This window comes from Echiichthys vipera, assembly GCF_963691815.1.
Source record: "Echiichthys vipera genome assembly, chromosome: 14".
NCBI classification, from domain to species: domain Eukaryota; kingdom Metazoa; phylum Chordata; class Actinopteri; order Perciformes; family Trachinidae; genus Echiichthys; species Echiichthys vipera.
In genome coordinates, this window is record NC_139839.1 from 14,122,439 (window position 1) to 14,146,480 (window position 24,042).

The 24,042-nt window shown below is 40.6% G+C and overlaps 1 protein-coding gene across 1 annotated transcript in view; it reads left to right on the forward strand.

The window, feature by feature from the left end:
- fat3b (FAT atypical cadherin 3b) overlaps positions 1–24,042 on the forward strand; it is a gene marked incomplete at both ends in the record, with an annotated part of 64,037 nt that overhangs the window by 7,714 nt on the left and 32,281 nt on the right. The window contains 18 exons of the mRNA XM_083927599.1: positions 2,730–2,848; positions 4,563–4,761; positions 11,044–11,105; positions 12,211–12,525; positions 14,204–14,414; positions 15,686–15,757; positions 18,131–18,267; positions 18,869–19,144; positions 19,422–19,632; positions 19,810–20,024; positions 20,125–20,283; positions 20,416–20,537; positions 20,644–20,826; positions 20,931–21,045; positions 21,133–21,414; positions 21,828–22,178; positions 22,250–22,423; positions 22,545–23,075. Of these exons, the coding sequence (XP_083783725.1) occupies positions 2,730–2,848; positions 4,563–4,761; positions 11,044–11,105; positions 12,211–12,525; positions 14,204–14,414; positions 15,686–15,757; positions 18,131–18,267; positions 18,869–19,144; positions 19,422–19,632; positions 19,810–20,024; positions 20,125–20,283; positions 20,416–20,537; positions 20,644–20,826; positions 20,931–21,045; positions 21,133–21,414; positions 21,828–22,178; positions 22,250–22,423; positions 22,545–23,075 (3,734 nt within the window). The remainder of the gene's footprint in view (positions 1–2,729; positions 2,849–4,562; positions 4,762–11,043; positions 11,106–12,210; positions 12,526–14,203; positions 14,415–15,685; positions 15,758–18,130; positions 18,268–18,868; positions 19,145–19,421; positions 19,633–19,809; positions 20,025–20,124; positions 20,284–20,415; positions 20,538–20,643; positions 20,827–20,930; positions 21,046–21,132; positions 21,415–21,827; positions 22,179–22,249; positions 22,424–22,544; positions 23,076–24,042) is intronic.

Consider the following 24,042-nt stretch of genomic DNA (forward strand, 5'->3'; position numbering starts at 1 on the left):
GTCTTCTTTTTCTGCCACACACAGAGCTATTCAGAATCAAGATGCAGAGACTCACACACAGTAATTTCTCATCAATCTTGGGATTGATTTTTTTCCTTTTTAGATGATGGCATTAATGAGAGAGGACCTGAAAACTGACTTTTTAAGAATGGAGGAGTTGAATAAACATGACAGATGGATGTAAACTCAAGCGTACTGTGAACCTCTAGATTAGAAAATATGCCATGACCCTTCAATTTTTTTGTACTTCACTCTTTGAAGTGTGTTATTTGTGGTGAGAATGGACGCTGTCAAGTCAGATTTATATTGAATTCACTGAATAGTGCCTGTCGGTCTTAAAGTTCAAAGAGCTTTTTGAAACAGCCAGCTCTGTTTTCCTCGCCTCTCTCTGTTCAGTTATCTGACAGAGATGAGATGCGGTTTGAAAAGGACATGGTCAAGGACTACAGAGCAAGGGTGCGTTTCAGCAAACAATTTTACTATGCATTGTGCATGCTTCAGGACAGCTACTTTGTCATAATCTGACATGCACACAAACTTTTCGGTGATCAGGTAACACCTTCGCAGTGCGGCTGAGAAAGCTGGAACAAGGCTGATCCAGGAACCCAAAAAAGGCCACACAATCACTCCTCTAGTCATTGATTTGCATGCTCGTGTGTAAGGCTGCATTCACCAAATCAGGCCGTGCGGCAAAAACGCCAGTCCTCCCTTTCTTTTGAATGTGGGAAGTGTGTTTAGACTGCAGCAGTGGGGACTGCAGGGAATGCCGTAAAACGCAGCAGCCTGCATCGAAAACTTTAAACTTTTGACGAAATGCAACCTGATGTCACAGTGTGGTAGCCAATCACTTAAAGTCCAAAAGTTTTTTTTTATGTTTACGACCTCTTAAATGTCTGACATTGACTTTGGAGCTCTACAGTGTGGTTCCAGGGGTGGGAATCTCATTCATTTTCAGGAATCATCAGTAATGATCAGCCTTGTTTTAAAGAAACCCTGTGTTATTTGCGATCTCATGGAGAAGTACTGCACTACTCACAATCCTAAGTGTTACAGAGACATCTGTGATTGGTGGAGCTTGCTGTTACCATGGAAATGTTGACTACCTCCACGAACCCACAAACGGCTAGTGAGCTGCTACCACTGAACTCTATGGCCATTTATGTACGCAATCTTGTACCTTCTGTTTTTTTTTGTTTGTTTGTTTTAGCCCAGAATCAAATGTTCTGTGCTGGTTGGCTTGGTTCAGGGCTTAAATCTTTTTATGTAAGGGTTTTCAGAAAATTACTTATGAAACAGGAGTCGGAGGTGGTCACTATTGAGTACGTTACAGTTCAGTAACTACTTTCGGAAACGACATTCAGGCATGATGCTCAGTTGGGTTAAAAAATAAGGCACCTAATAATTCAGTAATATGAATTCAGGCCATCCAAACAACAACGAATACTTCTCCTGCTACTAAGAGCACCACTACTTCTAATAATTATTCTAATGGTAATACTAACACACTTTCAGTCTGCATACAAGACTCATAATCTCACTGAAATCATCAACTTTAGCTTGTCTCCAATTATAGGTAGTGAAACAGCAGTGATGAAGTTTAGGTAAGCATAAAAGAGCCAAAGTAAAACTCTCTCACATGTCTAGTCTCAGCTCTGCGTAGCATCTTGTTGGGGTTAATTGCTTGTGAACTGAACCACAGCTACACGCACAGACTCCCTTGACAAACGCATGCTGTATGCCTTAGCTCTCACTGGGTTGCTTCAAGTTTTTTGTAGTAACAGACTCATGCCGGCTTTTGAAAGTTTGTGTGCACTAAGCAGAAATGCATCAACTGATCGCTTTGCTCTTATGACGAGTTCAGTGTATTTATTCTTAGCTGACTTGTGTTATTATATAGGAATTATGCAACTAGATATAAATGTTGTTTTTGTTCAGAACTTTAGGTTTCCTTGATTAAAGCTTCCATATGTTATGTATATTTATATATTTTTCTCATACTGTCTGTCTGAATATACTTCTATCCACACTCTCTAACAGCACTGTAGCGGCACTTTCTGTGTGACACTCATGGCCTTGCACCATTGTTCTCCAGTGCCCTTGGCAAAGTATAAAAATGACATGAGTGAAGCCTAACCTAGAGTGTGAGTGTGTGTGTCATTTTTCGTGTGTTCACATGGACGGTCCTGCATGACTGATTTGACAAAAAAAAAACGGCATCCATGTGTCATCCATTGTGAGTGTTCTCTTTGTCCCTCAAGAGGTCACCAAAGCTGTCAGCTACTCTTCCTTAGGGCCACTAAACACACACTAGTCAAAGTGCGTGAGCGTCTGTGTCTGACTGTCTGTGTCTGTGCGTGTGTGTGTGTGTGTGTGTGTGTGTGTGTGTGTGTGTTCATTGGTATAGGGCAGCTCAGGGTGCGTTTAGCACTAAGCAAATTGCAGTTGGGAGCAGTTTGGTCAGCTGTGATTAGCTGTAGAGAAGCTGAAACATTGAAGGTGACTACAGCGGTGCCTCTAATGCCTGTGAATGTCACCGAAGCCAGGACACAAAGTTTTCTCAAAGTGTTGTGTCTTTGTCTCTGTAAACTTAGCACTCAAAGACTTTACACATGAGATGTTTTTACAGATGTATTCTGCGGATGACACTGTCCCTGACACGCACGCCCTAATAGATATGTATTCTTAAATCCAAGTAACAACCACATTAATCTTTGTCTCTGCTTCAACAGGGGTGATTTACACTGCTGGTATCCTGGACTGTGAGACCAAAGACTCCTACTGGCTTACGGTCTACGCTGCAGACAGAGGTGTTACACCCCTGTCAGCCTCTATTGAAGTCTTCATTCAGGTATCCACATTCTGCTGCCAATAGTCACACTGTACTATGCATGCATAAGAGGCATTATACAAAGGGAATGCCCTTTAAAATGTTCACTGAGAGATGAGCATAAACATGAAGTGTCTGAACTAGTACTTCACTTTGATGATGTTTTTTTTTTTTTAATAAAACCTCAGTGGAACCTTAAAACATCACTAAAATACAACATGTTTTTTGTATTTGAAGAGCTCTTTTCCAAAACGAGATAAAAGCCAAATTTAAAAAAAATGAGTTTGTCATGCCACTTTGCTGTATACAGAACCTTTTCACTGCTTCATCAGTGTTTCATGCCAAATCGCTATATTTCCTTGTTTAAAATGGTCCTCAAGATGCAGTTCCTTTCCAAACCGCGACCAGCGCCAAACCTATTTTTAGCCTAAATGCGATACGTCCTCTCGACCAATCAGAATTCAGTGAGCGTTCTATGCAATCCAACATGGCGGCGCTCTGAGGCGGGAGAGTTTTTTGTTTCGTCCGTCCGTTCAACATGTTCAGACTGAGCCATAAACCATTTTGACAAGATACATTGAATATTAACCAAATGTGTGGGTCTAGGTAAAAAATTTAATTTTCCTGAAAACTATTAAAATGGATTTATAGCGTTTTGGAAAAGAGCTCCTCATTTAGATACAGTCTTTTATAAGTCTGCACATTACAAGCAGGGGTTTTGTTAAATTAAAAACAGTAATCTACATTGAATTATTAACTGACATATTACCTCTGACATCTTTTTTACTCCAAACTTTATGACATTGTATGACACATAAGCTTCTTTTGTTTGTATTTGTCAATGATAAAGTCTTACAGCCTGCAAACATGTAACTGCAGGCTAGTTCTGACGCTTTTACTGCATATTCTTGTAGAGTGTTGCCTCCAAAGTAACAATACAGTATGAAATTACAATGCAATCAGTATGCTACTCTCTAAAATGCTCATGGTGCTCAGTGCATTGGATAACTATAGCAATGCTCAGTCTGTGAGCAAGAGATACCCACTGGAGGGAATTCTCTGCTTCTGTTTTATTTGGCACTAAGTAGCCCGCAGTTTAAACACTCAAATACACACATCACTGCTTCACCACTGTTCACCCTATGGGGAAGAGTTCAGCAGCGTATAAAAAACACAAACTGCCTTGTTTTGGCTTCAGGATATTCAGGTGTGGCGGTGTAATCGGGGCGGTTTACTCCCAACCTCTTCATCACAGGCAAAAATAGAGAGATTAATCAGGCACAGGTGCTCCTCATTCACTGGTTGAACCATCTTGGCCCTCTGTGCCTTGCAGCAAACACTCAATCAACACTCTGTTTGCCATAAATATTCCAGATCTACGCTGTAAGCAGGGGCATTAATTTGCAGTGCATTTAAAACGTGACATCTATGACATTTTCTGGTAAATACATTTCCATTTTTTGATTGATAAGGGGATCAGCCCAGACCAAGTCCATGCTGCATTTAATGATGATTAACAAAGATACCAAACGCAATATTAAGATACATACTGATTTAGAAGGTTATGGGTTGTCAACTCACCCACGGTCACAGATTCAACTCAGATAACGAAGACAGTTAGAATAGAGACAAATAACTTATCCCAATTTATCCCTGTCCATTACCCAATCCCTGACCTCTCTCTCTCTCTCTTTCTCTTCCTATTCTTTTTTTCTTTGCCCTCTTTCAATCTCAGGTAGAAGATGTCAATGATAACGCTCCCCTCACCTCGGATCCCATCTACCATCCAGTTGTCATGGAGAACTCTCCAAAGGATGTGTCAGTCATCCGTATCCAGGCGCAGGACCCTGACCTCACTGCCACCCCCAGTCGTCTGAGTTATCGCATCACTGCTGGCAACCCGCAGAATTTCTTCTCCATCAACCCCAAAACAGGTAGGACACACACACACACAAACACACACACACACACACACACACACACACACACACACACACACACACACACACACACACACACACACACACACACACACACACACACACACACACACGTACACACACACACACACACACACACACACACACACACACAGATGTGCTATTTTAAACAATTAAAGCTCCCATATTATTCTCATTTTCAGGTTCATACTTGTATATTGGGTTTCTACTAGAACATGTTTAAACCTGTCTCTCTGGCTCCCGAAAAAGCTCAGTCTACTGTGATTGGTCGGCATTACTGGGTCTTCTGTATCTGCACTCATGATGTATATGCACCTTTATTAAAGCCGGATAATTATTGTAGCAGCACTGTCGCTATACAGCCGCTATATGGCACAAATTCTTAATACATGTATTGAGCATTTTGCTACAGTATTTATAAAGCACCACAACCTGCTTTATAATAAAAAAACATATGTTACTCTCACTTTTTACAATATGGGACCTTTAAAACATCTTAGTAATATAATTTACAGTATAATGTGTTAGACTAATGACATAATTAGCAATAAATCCTTATAAACAACAATTAATAACACCAGTCTTTTGCGTTTATATGTTCACATGCCTGTGAATGAGAATTTTCTTCCATCATGCACATCCTACTCTATGTTCATCCTATCAAAAGGCTTTGGTTCCTACACAACAAATTAAAAAGACTTTTGTACCCACACAGTCAACCATCTAGGACACTGATTAGCTGCCTGCCCAGACAATCTTCACCACGCTCTTAACTGAATATTGCTTCTAGTCTTCTTAAGGGGCGAAAGCTCTTTGCAATGTACTTGAGAAAATTAGTGTACTTAGTTTTTTTTTAATAAGCATGTGTGTGGGTGAATATCTTCTAGTCATGAAGGGGTTTGCATTAGTCAAAGCAATTTTCTTTCCCATTACTTTTGGTCTCTGAAGCAGGGACCAACGGATCTACGTATCTACGTATATGCATTATCTCATGTAATGTATAATAACATGAATAAAATAATGTTTTTCTCAGAAAGTAATAAAAGGTGTAAGGAAAAACCAAAGCTGAAGTTTTCAAAAGATTTCATTAGTATTATATTGGATTTAGAATTTGATTTTTATTCAAAAATACTGCCAACCACCATATGGGTTGACTATAAGCCCTCTACCATGGGATCGAGACAGGGTCTTAAAGAGTCTGAGCTTGTGAAATTATACTCAGACATCCTGTGGTTGTATATATCCTCTTGAGCCTGGAAGAGATACTGCATGTGAAATCAAAGTCTTGTGAGGGTGTAAAAAACTTTTGTACAGAAACATCAATTTTAGCTCCCTGTTCCTGTCCTGACCAATTTAACTTTAATGTGCACATGCAACAGTGCCCGTCTGTTTCTGTGAATGTAGCTTAATTGGGTGCTAAAACCTGCCATCTGATTTATGTATTAGTCAGTAGGTAGTTCTATTTTTGCCGAGTTGGCTGTATAGATGGGATCAGAAATTGTGAGTGTATTTTTTAGTACTTTACCAACTTAGTATTCAATGAATTTAAAACAACTTTATTAATCCCATAATTCGTAAGCAGATTGTACAAAAACACAGTAACCACACTATACAAACAGACAAATATAACTAGGAGCAAAAAAGAAAATATTAATAAATATATAATGTTGCTAAACAACCTTAACTAGCCTTGTATTGCAGAGGGGATAAACACTTTTGAATGATGGTTAGTTTTACAAGCAGGTAAAACATAGCAATGTCCTGACTGCAACTGAGAAAAACAGAGCATGAGCACAAGAAGCCAAAATGCTTGCGGCTTTCTTGATGATATGTTGGTTGCACAGATAACTTAGGTCTGTTTGTTTCACTCCGATGATCTCAGTACAGATCTAAACAATGCTGCTCACACTGTTTTTGTCTTTTACTGGGAGGCTGTGAAACCAGCAGATAAAAGCAAAGATCAGTAGTCTTGATTGGAAGATTGAAAAAAATGAATTGCACTGCTATTACATTGGCGGACTCAAGATGGACAACTTGTTCATATAAATAAAACGAAAACAAATAATAAAAAAGTACTTCTCAAGTCCTATGAGCAGACTTTGATGGTTCAAATTGGTGCAATTACCCTTTAAATGTCAGACACACCATTGGAAATTTGATAAATCTTAATTTTACGCAGTTTCTTGCTGTTAATCAGTACCAAACTGAATAGACTGTTTGTGTCAATTACGGTGAGACAATTTGTGCACATATTTTATTCATATATTCTCAAAATGTTTCCAGAGTACAACTTATCTTAACATCTGTGAATTTTATGTGCTTGCAAAAATCTTTTTCAAACCTTCACATACTTGAATCCCTCGTGCATTTTAACAGGCTCACAAAAGATGATTTACGACTGCAGCCTGTGAACTGAATGTCATCTCGCAATTTTATGCCCAAACATCATCTCAAAACCCAAAGTCTTTTAGACCCTGTGTAAAAGAAAGGAACCTTGTCAGGGACCTGAGTTTATCCCATGCGTTTTACAGCCTTTGTGCACTTTAAAACTATTTAAAAATCCTTTATTGTTTAGAGTTATTATATATCTGTACAGAATACAAACATAATCAAAGCAAATAAATTCAGATGTTTTTCCGTTTTGGCTGCTAAGTGTGAAGTCTAGGGAGGTCCCCATGCATTCTTAGTACCCGCTTTGCTTGAAGCTTCCATTAAAGAATTATTGAAGAGGTGTATGTTTTATTTAAATCTCGAGAAAAACACAAAAAAATGCAACATCTTTGCTGTCTCTGCCCTAGATTAGGTAATACGTGATTCGGTAAACAACAAAAGGCTATTCTCAGCCGTTAAAGGGACCTTTATTCTCATTCCAAGAAATGTCAATGTGTGATGTATACGATCAAAAACCGATGGCCTACATGTAACTTGCAGCATGTCAGATATCAATCTTATCATAGAAGAACATCTCTAGGTGGTGTGCTGTTGCATGTGTGCTCTGTTCTTTTCCTCTATACCTGTTTAATATGCTTTTGTGCATTACAGCATCATAGATGTAATACTGTCAATATGTAGGGAAGCGGACTGGACTCAACCAGGGTGAGAAGGATAACACAGATCCTAATAGAGACATACTTCACACTCATCAATATGTAAGCTGTAGCCAACACACAGGCTCTTGACCCTTAAGAATCCTTGAGAGTAATATATGATCATTTATGTCTAAGCTGTTATAATGAGTTACTGTCCCTGTGCTGATATATCCATCAGATGTGATTGAGTTGATTTGTTTTTCAGTAGATTACAAGTACTATTCGCAAATCCAACCACTGTGTGTGTGTGTGTGTGTGTGTGTGTGTGTGTGTGTGTGTGTGTGTGCGTGTGTGTGTGCTTGTGTGTGCCTGTGTGTGTGAGAGAGCGAGCGTAAGAGAGTGTGTGTGGGAGAATAATCAACTGATTAATTGGTTACAGCGGTTTGTCAGAGAGGCCAACTCTATCGCAGTGAGTCAATTAAGATGATGCCACCTCATACAATATGAAACTCACATGAGAGCGTGCACACACATGGGTTCCTGTCTCTGTGTGAACCGCAACACACAACAGCTGTATAAAGAGCATTTGTGCGTATGAGAGGTTGCCTGTGTGTTAGTCACAAGGGAGAGTTTTAAGCCATCTGAGCCCTGCTGTCTGTCTCTGTCAAAGACCCACAATATTGTGTTTTCTGTGTCATTAATTTTATACAAGGGAACTCATATAGTTGACTATCTTGTTCATAAAGTGATAAATGCACTTCCATTGCAAGCCTGAGCAGTTTTTTTTTTTTTTAATGTTTCATCCAGTCTTTTTTTCTCCGAAGCCACACTTCTGTTTCAGCTTCCACCATGTTATTGAAGCCAATAAATAACCTATGAAAATTTCAGATGGATTTTCTTTTTGTGTGGATGTACTATATTCCCCAGTTTTAGAAAGGCACAACCGTTCATTTGAAGACATAATTACTATATTTTTCACAACAATGTGACTGACAGTTGCAGTCTATCAGTTTGTTAATGTGACATGCATGAGCGAGGGTTGCATTCAATACGAATCACTCCTCACTGTTTACCCAGTCAAGAACTTGTAATGTACCGAAGTGATTGATGAATAAACAAAACCCAGCTGATTGATTTGCTTTCATGACGTGGCCACACACTATGACCTGAGCTGCTGCAAAACCCCTTCAAGTTTCAAATTGTTTTTTAAAACTACCGGTAGGTTCGGGTGGTTCTAAGTAATACATTTTTCAACTTCACTCTGGGAGTGTCGTCATGATGGCTTTGCGGTACTGCAACAATTCCCCAAAATGTGTGTGTAAATGTGCCGTGACAGCTTCCAGCGCTGTCTGTTTGTCTCTTGGTGTGCGAGTGAAGGGGGGGGTGAAACTCTGTTAAGACGCAGTGTTGACACAGAGTGTTAGAAGGAGTGCTTCTTGTAAAAGGGCGCATGTTTGCAGATAGCTTCCATGAAGTCATGGTGGCTGTGTGACCTTTTGTTCAATCCATTATTGGATTGTGTTGGTTTTGTTGTACCAGGATATTAACACATCTGTGGTACATGTTTGAGTCAATATTCATGATCAACAAAGAACCAAAGTGTGAATTTTGAAATGTCAAGTTCACATTTTTTTTAAATTTTTATTCTTACTCAAGTCATAAAATGTATGACAGACCCTTACATGGCTATGTACTAGGCTGACAGTATTTCTTTTTTTTGAACAAATCTGTTTTTGCTGTTTTTATGTGAAGGGGGAGTCTAAAGACTTGACACAGGCCACTGGACCATTACATACATTTTGTGTGTGTGTGGGTTTTTTTTCAAATTATTTTGACTCACATCCAATTAAAAGGGAGGGTAATCCAACTGCAGATGTGCTGCACGCTGTAGATCATTGATTTTTATCAGAGTTGTTACTCGTTCTGCTGAACAAGCCCCCCTCCCCCCTCCAGTCTCTCTCCTGCAGCTTGTGACCGCTGCTCTAGATTTACTCCTAATTTGCTTAATTGAAGTTAGCCTGCATAGCAAGCTCAAGGTGACACTGTGATATGTGCAAGCACGACAGTGTGTGAGCGTGAGTGCACCGTGGTTTTAGTCTATCCATTGACAGTACAGATATTTTAAGCATCCAAAATAATCTTACTTCACTGTGGCGCTTCATTACACTAGAACAAACACATGATCCACATTTAAGCACATTCACTTGCATGTACCCGTGTGTATCCGGATGTCTTTATTCACACGTGCAAGTCAATACTCTGTGCAAATACTGTGAATAAAATAAGAATGCTACAATAGATTGATGTATTGTTTTTTTTAAAACAAAAACAAAATGATAATATTTCAGTTTCTATCAGTACACCTTTTTTTGCATTTGTACGTCCAAATAGATCCAGGTTGTGACAAATGGGCCCATTTCACCGTGTTTGGATGCTCTCATGAGATGTTGAATGGTATGCAGGGATTGTGATCAACAACATTAATCTATTTTCCGGAAAACAAAAGTCTGCTTAATATATTGTAAAACTGTCATGTTTTAATAGGACTGAATCTGCATATGGATCAATGCCTGCATTTTTAATCCTTGTTTCCCTGCTAGCTTTAATAATGTCTGGGGAGCTGGGGCTTTTGATTTGTTTAGATCCCAAAGTTTTTATTGACTAAACCTAGCAATTATTGATTAACACAAACTCTGTATCTGTCTGTGTGAGTGTCTGAAATAAAAAATAAATGAATGAAAAACATTCAAGGAAAAATGGAGCTGTCATTGTGTGTGATCTGCAATGCAGCCTGCTAGCGTTTGTCAAACTGTCTAACCTTCATCGGAATAATCTAGTTCGATCAAAGCTATTCTCGGTACCCTCGCTGCCCCTTTCCCTCTGTCCTGGTGGCATGCTGGCCAACTGAATGACCCTCAGCTATACAGTGCCATATGAACATCTGCCAAATGCCGTCATCTCTGCCAGGACTGCAGGCTATCATTTTAATGTGTGTATGTGTGTGTTTGCATGCACGCACGCGCTCATTTTTAAGTGGACGCCTTTTAATTGGAATTTTTTTTTTGTGGCTTTAAAAATGTTATAATGTTTGTAAACTTAAGAAGAGTGATGAGGAATCTTTTATGAAAACTATTTGCACTAAACGAGGAAGAGATGCCAACTGGAACCTCGTGTCTTCATCATCTGTGTATGTGTAATCTAATGTCGCTCTTTTTACAACTTTCAGGTCTGATCTCGACAACGGCGAGGAAACTGGACAGAGAACAACAGGCAGAGCACTTCTTAGAGGTACAGACTCACCTCCGCAGTGTGCATTTGTTTTGTAGTATTATTATTTATCTGCCCCTGCCACCTGCCACAGCCGACTATTAACAGAGACAGGGTGGAGGACAACCCTGGCAGGCCCTCAAGGCTCCATAAACTGTGATGAATGGCTGTGGTTTTGGGCCCCAGGTTTAGGAATTTCTATATGTAATCATTCATCATTGGTTATCTCCTTTACTCAGGATGGGAATAGGGAGGAGCGGAGTTGCTCTGCCCGGCATTTGATAAGCGCAGACACTGGGCATACAGATAACTCCGTGATTACCATTTCTGTTGCTACTGCTGCTCTGCATGCCGATGAACCTGATAATAAGAGATTCTCAACTTCAGAGACAAGAGCAAACTTCTACTTCCCCAGACTTTTCTTACAACTTATTTATTGTTGTTGAATCTCTTGCCCTTCTGCCAAATGGAATGAAATAACCCACAGTTGACCCACAGTATTGCAGCGGGGTGTTTTGTTTCTGTATTGCCAATTGACATGTCTAGACTCAATGACCGATTGTGCCGCTTTGTTGCAGCTGCAGTTTATAATAAGAACCCAGCGTATGACAACACGTTACATTATTAAAACACAGAAAACACTGTAGAAGGATACTTGTATCTACCAGCATCATACACTTGAACATTCACACTTAAAGGAGTCTGAAATTGGGGGCAGATAAGTCTTTATTGTTACATCATCCTGTCATGTCCTGTCCTGAAATTTCAATAGGAATGCCAGTCCATGCACACCACCCACTGCTCCGCCTGCCAGTCTATCCTGCCTGTTTGTAATTAATAGTCTAGTGAGCAGTCAGGCTGGCAGCAGTGGTGTTCACCCTGATCTGATCCAATTGATCAATGATCAGACCTCTGCCTCTGCCTCCAGGGGATCAATAATACAAAGAGATTTCCCATGAGTTTAACCTCATGTGGTCCGGCATCTACACCGACAGCCACACAGTGGGAACCAAGAACTCGTAAATGTAGGCAAATCTCGCACATACGGCGAATCATGTTCAAGAGACAATGATGCCCCTATCTTACTAACTGAATTTTTATTTTTTTTGCTTTTACACTTCTTCAGGTAACAGTTATAGACGGCCCAGTAACCACTCGCCAGTCTACTGTGTGGGTCATAGTTCACATCGAGGATGAGAACGACAACCCACCCACCTTCCCGGAGGTCACCTACCGCATCAGCTTGACCGAGCGAGACCGCAACAAACGTGGCGAACAGGTGTACCGTGTCTTTGCTTATGACCGCGACCTTGGAGCAAATGGCAACATCACCTACAGTATCGTTGATGGAAATGAGGATGAAAAGTTCAGCATCGACCCCAGAACTGCCATGGTGTCATCGAAGAAGATGGTGACAGCGGGAAGTTATGATATCCTCACTGTGAGTTTCCAGGTTTTATTTTTATAAAAGGTCCTGATTTTTATTTACACTCACTCAGTCACTCAGTCACTCAGTCACTCATCTTCAACTGCCTTAAGTTGCGGGGGTAGCAGCTCCAGCATATTATTCTCATTATCTTTGGCCATAATTATATTTTGGCCTTCTAGTAGAACATGCTTATGTTCTTTAAAGTCTGTGTTAAGGAAATTCAGAGATTTGTTTCAAAACACATTATACATGTCGGAAAAAATGATTGCTGTCAACTTGTAAAAAGACTTTTATTCATTCAAATTTGGCTAGGTTGGTTAATCACACATTTGTTTGTGGTGTGACAAACTAAGATTCCACTTATGTTATTGCTTTAAATGGACTTTAATAAAAGTTTAAAGGTACAGTTTCTGTACCTATACGGCGTGTGTCGGTTTCTCTGTGGACTGATTATTTTAATACTCTCACAGTATTAACACATGGGCATTCTTTATAATAAAAAAAGACATAGAAATCTTACTGTTTACAATATGGGACCTTTAAATGCTGTTTGGTATAAACTAGCGACAGATTTCTGTTAAAATATATTAGCAACATGACAGACATGACAGTAAGTGGCGTTCTTCCAATTCCTGTTTTGTGTCTTGCTATAACTAAATTCATAGCCACTTGGGGTTACAAGATTTTATTCAAGGGCTCGGCTTTCATACAGTTGGCAGGAGCAAACACAGCCACATTGTTAATTGTTCATCAGTCACAAGCCCAGATATGTGAGCTTGTTGGTTTTTGGCATTTTCATGGCTAATGGACTTAAAACTGCCAAGGTGGGTGGAGTGGCACAGCTGAAGTTGTGTTTATGCACATCAGGCAGCACAGAGCATTTATGATACTCTGGCATGAAATGACACTCTTCAAACACAAGCCCAAATTGCAATTTTTGTGGCTTTGTGTACCAAATTATTCATGCTAACACTGTATTTACCCGGCTCCATACGCGTTTATGTAAGTGCTGCAAACACTGGTATTGTCTTATGAGTCTGCTTCACTGAGTAGTCGGTCACGGCGCCCATGTGCCCTTTAAGTATCGCTGACTTTCAGTGGAAAAGAGCTCATGCATGAGATCAAAGTAACATCCTCTCTTTCAGCCATGTTTCTTTATTTTTCAGGGTAACACTGCTCTCTAAGCCAATAATGAATCAAATAGTGTATTTGGCTCACAGGTTCTGGTCTTAAATGAGCACCACTTATAACGCCATATTTTACAATTACCTCTCATATAGTTTCGATCAAAGTGTTGGTTGATTTATTACGGTTAATGCTTTTCCCATTTAATGTGTTAAAACCTCAGCAAGTGAAATGAAGTCAGACAGGGACAGCCATCCCATTAAACTGTAATTGCCAGAATCAATTTTGAGGTTATCAAAAATATTATTTATGCATTGGAGGTCGGTGTAGGTGTAAGTAAATGTAGGGGCTTTGTATGAAGATGAGCATAGTGTCATCCATGTAATTCTAATTCATTCTCTATGTTTGCTTGCCCTAAATACATACAGTACATTCTAACATACTAACTGATTTACAGTGAATTCGCTTCTTTTGCCTGTAAAATTGTTCCAGTCTGGTTTTTCATTGTTTACAAAATATGTGTTAGCTCAGTGTCTGGTTTCTCAATGTTGTTCTTTCCTTTTAGATAAAAGCAGAGGACAGCGGGGATCCCCCATTATGGTCTACTGTCAAACTCCATGTAGAGTGGATTCGCAAACCTGTCCCCTCGCCTGTACCTCTACTATTCACCCAGAGGTACTACAATTTCTCTATTTCGGAGACAGCTGCCATAGCTCAGCCGGTGGGAGTAGTCGCTGTCAGCCAGTCGAGCACACCTGTCTGGTTCAATATAATCGGTAAGAAAATGAATGTGTGATGCTAAACTAACAGACCAGAGAATAATCCATATTTAGATTTCTTTTTTTTTTTGTGCTGTCAGGTTCATTCAAATGCATTTATTCAAGAGTTGTAGCAAGGCCACGCTATTACAAATGAGGTTACTGATTTCTTGCCATTTGTTATATTCAAATCATTTTTAGTTTATTCTACAAAAGGAAATTTGGTTTCATTCCAGATAGATTGGTGAACATCTGTGAGTACAAGAGATGGTCACTTTATCTCTAATTGCCTATGGAGGGGTGAAAAATAAAGTATGTTGAATCAAAATGAACTAGTAAATCCATATGCATGATGGAGTCAGACCTCTCCTGGATGAGCCAAAACCAACACACCAGAAGCAATTTAACGGTATACAATGTAAAAATCTGCAAAGTGTACATTTCTTGATTCAAACTGCAGGCTTCCTCACACACCTCCACAATCACTGCTGTAACTTGGACATATTTAAGTCGATTTCCATTACTTTTGGATATTTCTAATGATCATTACCTTGTTAATTGTACAACTGTTGAAGTGAATTGTCCATAATACAACATTTCACCCCTCTTTAGTTTATTTTCCCCAAAAGCGTAGAGGCAAACAAAAATAAAATAATGACTTCTTCTGCTGCTCTCTGGCTCTGTGGGAAACAATGAATCTTCTGTTTAAAATTGGGGAGCTCTATCTTGCACCTTTATTTTAATCTTTGGACGTACAATCAGTGGATAGCACATTATTGATAGCGACTCAACAGTTCAGATTTTTGTAGAAACTCAATACCCTTAATATGAAAATGAGTTGAAAATAAGTTGATTGTTCGGCTTTAAGTCACACGCATCAATGATACAGAAAATGCGATGAATATGTGGGGATTTTTTCCCCCTGTTCCACTCTTACTGATATCAGAGTAATTGTGCAAGAAAAGCTCATTCATTTTTCACTTTTAAAAAAAAAAAGTAAAAGCATGGTGATTATCTTTTTGCTCAAACTTTACGAACTGGACTCGAATATCCTTCCTGAATTAATAACTTTTCCCATACTCTGCTGATGTATTCTGAAGAAAAGTCCACTGGCATTACTTCATATCACACAGAAATGTGGAAAAACGTCAAGAGGTTGACTTGCAGAGCGCTGTGTATAGATGATATAGACCTTTGATCACAACACTATCCTTGACTCTCTAAATATTCATAATTGTCCCATCTTTCTCTCTCTCTCTGTCTCTCATTATCTCTCTCAAACCTTAAAGGAGGACGGCTTGCCAGAGAAACGTTCTACATTCCTCAGAATGCATGTGGAAGAAACTGCTCACTTGACACAGGTCTGGCTAAAGCTCGTTTATGTCAAACAACTTGCTCAAATGGCCCAGGTTCAGAGAAATTCAGAGAACTTTGAAAATGCAGTGCAACCAGTGCCAGGACCTTGTCTATCCAAAGACAATATTGATAGATCTGAGTTTGAAAAACACTCCACACAAACAGCACTAGTTATCCATGCCTAGACAGGGCAGGCTCATTTCATTACTTAAGCCACTAGAGAGACTTCAAATGGAAATCTATTCAAAATAATACTTGAATATGTCGTAATGTTACAGGCATTAAAGGGATATTTTGGAATGGGGTTGTGCGAGGCACTTATCCATAGTCAATGTATAACCTACAGTAGGCGGTGGTCGGCACCCTCCAGTTTGGAGAAGCAGGGAGGAAGCTAAGAAATGTACAGCTTGACAGAGACAGCAGCTAAACGTATTGTAGTTAGATTGTTATGTTTGCTGATCTGTCTTTTAAAATGCTGATTTTCTTGTAAGTGTTTTAATGTACATGTTTAGAACAGGGCGGTTTATGTTGGCAATTCATTTTTGTACTCGTTTATAGTTCTACAATCACTAAGGGGGCTGTTGCGTGTCTTGACCCCAGCTGTATTTTGCTACTGTGTTTGAGAGTTATTGTCCCCTGTGATAAACATCAGGAGTTTGGACTGTTTCGTATTTCTCTTTCCTTGCCGGTTGCTATAGTATTTTGGCCACCTAAAAAAAAAAGTCAATACCAGTTTATGTGTATGCTTTTAAAAAATATTTAACATATATACCTTGCCATCAGGCCGCCTCCAGTCGAAGTTTGTGTAGGTGAAACTAAAGCTGCCATCAAACAAACAGCATTAGTGATATTCAAATTTTGCTCTTACAGTCAGAACCAGACAACACTGCATGTCCTTTGGTGCCTTTTGTTATTTATATGTCATTTTTTCTCTATTACGATGAGTTATGGAGACCCAAAGTTGATGCCTGTTTGCTAGCCTGGCAACCACTTTTAAAAGTTCTGCATTGACAAAAAGAGTACTTTAACTTTGCAGAACACGGGAGATGCTGGTCTAGCGCTTACTCAATTGGTTAGTTTGTTTGTTAGGTTTTTTTATTTCCTAATCCTTTAAAACACCAAGGTCACACAATAACACAAAGACACTAACCAACCGAGGCAGCGGTAAACCGGCAACTCCTCTTTGCCCAAAGCAATGACCAAGAACCTAGAACCACTAAGAACCTCATACAACCCCACCTCAAAAAAAATCCGAAATATCCCTTTGACCATATAAGTCTCCATATGAGCCTGATGATCTTTCTGCAGTTACAGACAAGCCCAAAGGAGAGAACATATAGTACCCTACGTCACTGATGTCAATAGTTTTTTCACTTCTCCTAAAGATCAATTACATGTACTGTATTTATGTATTGTGTGGGTTGACATTCATGTGTGTCATATCAGTTACATGGTCTCTTGTTTAGAATATGTGATACAAACAATACACAAATCCACTCAAAAAAAGTAGCTTGTTTATCTGTATTTATGGCTGTAATTACAATTATGTCCTAAATTAAAACATCTATGTCCATACATGTTTCAAAACTAAGTCATAATTTACTGACTGCTACTATTTATTCTGCAGGGATATCCTGTACATATAACTACCTGTTAAGATGTGTGTATTGCTGCCTGTATGTCAAAGGCTCTACCAAAAAAATACTAAAACTAACTCTGAAGACTCCCTAGAGACACCTCTAACACAGAGGAAAGGAACAGGATACTTCGTTTTATTTAGAGATTACAGAGTGTGAATTGTGTTTTTCTTAATACTGTGAGATCGTAGTGTTATATTGACCGACCTCTCAACCTGAAAAAAAAAGCGAATCCCTGTGGTTCGCTACGACTCAACACGCATCGGTGATTCTGTGAAAAATGCCCAATCAGTATTCATATGCTGCAGAGAGCTCAAGCCCCCAGATATCTCAGGAGAGAAGCTGGAACGAGACGAAGGATGGTACTGAATACCTAACACGTATCAATCCTCTCTCTCACTCTAATCAAACATTAAGCCTCTAAACTGTACACTCACCGCCCGTGGAAAAAGACCCGGCCGCAGGTTTTTGATCCCTGAGATGGGTTGTGTTGTGGAGTGATAAGACGGATGTTTGCGTGGCTGTTAACAGCTCTCTGGCTGCCAAGTGGGTTCGGTGCTACATTGCATTGCATTTCAGTTCATTTTTTTTTTCACAGACCTCCAGCTCCAGATGCAGGCAGCTGGCCAAAACAATTACACAGTAATAACTTAGAGCACCTGAGTTTAGCACGCAGCGTGAATACTAAATGACTGAAGCTCTGTGAACTCTGTGTGTGTGTGTGTTTGTGCCTTATTCCAGGGAGCTTTGACATGCAGTTTGACCTTCAGGTGGGGGTGGGAACTCTAGTCGTGGCCAAGCCCCTGGATGCAGAGGTGCAATCTGTGTACAACATGACTATACAAGTTACAGATGGGACCAACTTTGCCACAGCACAGGTACGAGCACTTGTGATTTGTTATGCACTGGCGCTGCCTCTTACACACTTAAGACCCACATCAAATTAAATTATTGTTAGCTCTTCCTGGGGGAGCTGTTTACTCTCAGCTTTCCGCCTTTCTACGCTTGCACTCCCTTTTTCTGAAATCATCTCTCGCTGAGTGTGAAATGTGCTTTTTGGTGCTCCGTCTTTGACATTTCCTGTGCTCCTGCTGTCTTGGCTGGTCTACTAGGTCTGGCTTGTGAGGAAAATACTTGATATCAGTGGATTAATGGGATTAGTCTGTGTTAATAAAGGTCAAGTGTTGTGTGTACATACACAAATTTCATCGAAATTACATCTCACCTCTTAGAAAACACCTTGTTCTGCACGAAAGAAAAGCATTACTATTGATTTGATTATAGAGATTTAGTGTAAATACTGCTGGTATCTCCGCCTTGAAAATAAAAAATCACAGGGTAACACTACGCTACAACTAGCCTCTATCAAATATTATCATTCATCAAAACTAAGTCTAAACCAGCACTCTTTACTTTAATGATAATATACTGAGCACACTCTGTACCTATGGCTTTTCAAACTTTCACTCTGTCTCTCAGGTGTTTATACGAATACAAGACAGCAACGACAACCCTCCGGTCTTCTCACAGCCAGCCTATGATGTCAGTGTCTCAGAGGACATACCGGTTGACATGGAGCTACTGCGGGTTAGAGCGTCAGACATGGACGAGCGTGCCCGTTTGAGCTTCTCCATCTACGGCAGTGTAGACCCAGTCAGTATGAGGTTGTTCAGGGTCAATCCTGGTACGGGGGTTGTTTACACTGCGGACAGGTTGGACTACGAGGCCAGAACACAGCACATTCTCACTATAATGGTGAGACTGGAAGCGTGGAAGAAATATTGTTTGCGTGTGTGTTTTGTTGGCTGTTGCCATGGATCTGTGTTACTGTATGTGTGTACCTGTGCTCTCTTCCAAATGATGCTCCTCTAGACAACTGTGCCTGTACAACTGTACAGTTGGGGAGGCTTAGGGGTATAGCCCTAAGCAAAATAGATAACTGAGGCATCTTTCTTCTTCTTCTTCTTCTTCTTCTTCTTCTTCTTCTTCTTCTTCTTCTTCTTCTTCTTCTTCTTCTTCTTCACCACTCCAGGTCAAGGATCAGGAGTTTCCATTTAACCGTGACCTAGCTCGTATCCTAGTGGCGGTGGAGGACTCCAATGATAACATCCCCTACTTCACCAGCACCGTATATGACGCTGTGGCCTATGAGTCATATCGCATAGGCACCTCTGTATTACAAGTGACGGCCTTAGACAAAGACAATGGGATTAACGGGCAACTCAGTTATACTATGGAAGCAGGTATGATTCTGTCCGATGTTTGTGTCTGTCTGTCTTCTATTTTGAACTGTAGTTTGAACTGTGACTGGCTTTTGAATGCTTTGTCAGAGAGAAAGTTATTATTAAATTTGTTTTTGTTTTTCTGTTTTTATCAGTGCTTGTAAAAACTAATGCTTGTAACTTCTCTGCTACTCTCAGGGAACACCGGTGCTGTGTTTGGCATTGATAATGCGACAGGCCTTATCTTCATTGCCAGGGACCTGGACCTCACCTCTTTGGGCTTTTACACCCTCACTGTGCGTGTCACAGACAGTGGATTTCCTCCATTAATGGCCACAGCGTCAGCTCGCATCTCCTTGATACTGTCCGACTTCTCCCAACCCAAATTCTCTCAGAAAGAGTATCAGGCTGAGGTAAAGAGAGATACTCTCTAGACAGATATATAGAAGGTTAATATGAAAATAATTCACTAAAGTGCCTAAAACCTTATCATGCATGTCTTTGTATTTACAGATACTGGAGAACAGCACTATTGGAACGCATGTCACCACTGTTAGCGCCCTCAGCCGCTCAGCACTCATATATGATATCACCAGGGGCAATGAGCAGCACTGCTTCTTCATCAACCATCACACTGGTGTAATCAGCACACACAGACTACTCGACTTTGAGGTTTGTAAATACTTGTGTTTAAATTAGACAGTGTATGAGTGTGTACCATCTGCCAAAGCTGAGTGTTGCAATGATTGTACTTACATGGAATTTAAAATGGCACTTTTAGTCTGTTCATTGCTTTTTTGGCAGCAAACATCATCCTACTTTCTGGTGGTGCATGCCCTGAGCATGGCCGGGGTCGAGGCCAGCACCACCGTCATTGTCCAGGTGGTGGATATCAATGATAGCCCACCAGTCTTTCAACAAATCAGGTATCAGTGGTAGTCAAAAGTGAAGGGTTTTTTTTGCACCAGGTTCTGGAGTTATTTAAGTAAATTTTTCCTCTTACACAGCAATGTCCTCTTTTTACCTTGACAGGTATGTGGGCATAATCAGCGAGGCTGCTCCAGTCAACAGTGTGGTTGTGGGAGAGGACGGTAACCCTCTGGTCATCCAGGCGACCGATAGGGATCGCAATCACAATGCTCTATTGGTGTTCCAGATCGTAGACGAGATCGCTCGTATGTTTTTCAGCGTGGACTCTGGGACTGGATCAATTCGGTAGGTGACATGTAGAAACCAGACCACTACTCTTAAAGGTTGTCTGATTAAGCTGCTTACAAATAGATATATTGCATATATAATGAATGGTTCTTTATTTTTAGAACAATCGCCAGTCTGGATTATGAGACCTTTTCCGAGTTTCTTTTCCGGGTTCATGTAAGAGACAGTGGTCAGCCTCCTCGGAGTGCTGACAGCCCCGCAGAGGTGCTTATAAAAGTGAGTAAAAGACATATGAATTAGCTTTCACTGCCTCATAAACCATTCTTAACTCATAATATTTGCACTCTGTATACGCTTTCTTAGGTGATCAACATCAATGACTCACCTCCGAAGTTATCACAGGACAGTTACGAGACAGTACTCCTACTGCCAACGTACAGAGGAGTCGAGGTTCTTAGGGTTGAGGCTTTTGACCCCGATATGACCTCTGACCTCACCCTGAACCCTGACAAATCCGTCACCCCTCAACTAGTTTACTCTTTGGTGGACAGCAATGTGGAGTACTTCTCTGTGGAACGCTACACTGGGGTTGTGACTGTCATCAATCAGAACCTTAGTAAAGACCGTTACCGCTTTAATGTAAAGGTAAGTGATTGGCCACACGCGTTTAGTGGACATGACACATAAATAGAAATTTTTATGTAACTTGCCACTAACTTAGATAAACAGCATTTGGCTCTGACCGGCTTACATAATAATTATTTTCCACAGGGAGGTAAAAGCACAGGGTCCATAGTTGTCTTGTCTTGATGTAGAATACTAAAGCTAGTTGACGCAGATGTTCTGGCTGCAGATGAGTGTGCTCCAGCTCTCCATGCCCCCATAGTTGTTTTGTTATTATTGCTGAGAGAGAGAAAAGGGCAGTGCATACAAAGTCTTACTGAATACACATTAACATTCACTATTGAGAGTCAACTGTCTAAGAAATGCAAAGGAATGCTTTCCCACTAAGTGCTGAGGGCCCAACAAGGCACCCTTTTGTATTTGTTTGTTTGAAGGTATGGGACGGGCGTTTCTCCAGCATGGCTTCGATCACAGTGCTTATACGAGAAGCTATGGACAGTGGCCTTCTCTTCACCTTCCCGGGCTACTCCGCGTCCATCCCAGAGAACATACCCAATGTCACTTTGGTGACTGTTGTCACCACAGTCGGCCACCGCCTCAATGAACCGCTGAAGTACACTCTGCTGAACCCCGGTGGGCGCTTTACAATTCGGCCCACCTGCGGGGTGGTGCTCACCACTGGTGTGCCGTTCGATCGAGAGGAGAAGGAGAGTTACGAGCTGGTGGTGGAAGTCAGCAGAGAGGATGAAATACTGAGGGTGGCCAGGGTGACTGTACAAGTGCAGGTGGGTGTCTCTTTTAAAAATCATTACACTGACCTCATTGGGTTTTCTTAAAATAACCTTTCTCTCTCTAGGTGGAGGATGTGAACGACAATGCCCCAGAGTTTGTAAACCTCCCCTACTATGCTGCAGTGCAAGTGGAAGCAGAGCAAGGATCAGCTATTTTCAGGGTCTCAGCCATCGATCAAGACTACGGCCTGAATGGAGAAGTGACTTACAGCCTTAAGGAGCAGCACAGAAACTTTCAGGTGGCTTTACGATTTCCTGCTCTTACATGTTTTCTTACTTTTATATGAGGGGCTATACATTTGTCTTTGTACTTTTTTTTGGGACTTAGGTTATAAACAAGTTTTATTATATTCCATGCAGGTAAACCCTGTGACGGGAGAGCTGACCTTAAAGAGGGCCTTTGAGGCAGACTTATCCAACGCAGAGTACAAGGTGGTCCTCGTGGCCACTGACGGTGGCTTCCCCCCTCTTACCAGTGAGGTGGAGCTGCCTGTTACCATAGTAAATAAAGCCATGCCGGTGTTTGACAAGCCGTTCTATGGTGTCACTGTCAGAGAGGATGTGGCCGTCTCCACCTCTGTCCTGTGTATCAATGCCACCAGTCCTGAAGGCCAGAGTGTCATTTTCACCATTGCGGAAGGAGACCCTTCCCTCCAGTTCGATATTGGATTTGACACAGGAATCATCAGTGTGGTTTACCTGTTAGACTACGAAACCATGCAGTACTACCGGTTAACGGTGAAGGCTACAGATACATTAACCGGGGCAAAGTCTGAGGTGGATGTAGACATCGTCGTCCTGGATGTGAATGATAACCCGCCACTGTTTCAAAACACATCATACTCCTCTGTGCTTGCTGAGAATTTGATGATCGGAACGACCGTGTTACAGGTTTGTGCGTGCATGTGCGTGTGTGCGTGTGTGTGTGTGTGTGTGTGTGTGTGTGTGTGTGTGTGTGTGTGTGTGTGTGTGTGTGTGTGTGTGTGTGTGTGTGTGTGTGTGTGTGTGTGTGTGTGTGTGTGTGTGTGTGTGTGTGTGTGTGTGTGTGTGCGTGCGTGCGTGCGTGCGTGCGTGCGTGCGTGTGTGTGTGTGTTTGTGTGCGCGCATGTGCGTCTTTGCTTATTGAGTTTGTTTATTGTGTACTCTAACTGATTGCCTAATTGTTTACACTTCAAGAAGCGTAGACTCAATTCAGCAACACTGTGGATGAATATTAGATGCAAAAATCATTTATTTATGAGAAGATGTGTGATATTTCCCCAGAAATTTCCCAGTGGAAGCTCTTGACCTTTAGCAGATAATAAACCTGCGCTGTACTGAGGAAAACACTTGTACAAGATGATTGTAAGACTCAGAATAATTTAATTTTAATAATGTCGTTGAGGTTTTGAGTAATACGAATAGATTAATGGCCTTATTTGAATATACCATTGAATTTATCAGGAATCACAAGGGTGATGTTAGAAAATTGGATCACATGAATGTTGATTATGCCTTAAAATACACATTGGACTTGCTCATTGCATTGCGTCATGCATTTTGTCAACTTCTCTCAGTAGCACTGATTATGTCTTTGTCTTGAAACACATATATATTGCAAATTTAACACTCAGATTTTTCTTTGTTATCTACTTGAGGTTATTGTTTGTGTTAAAGTGAGGGCAAATATTTATGAAAAACGATTGCGATTCAGAACAGTTGAGCAAAGGTTGAGGTTACAGTATAATTGAATGCTTTTCTTTTGAAAGTATTGTGCTTCAGCAAAACAATCATGCTGGATGTTTGACAATTGATTTGGTTTTAGACAGTGGTGGAAAATTATGAAGTAAATTTACTCAACTGTGCTTAAGTACAATTT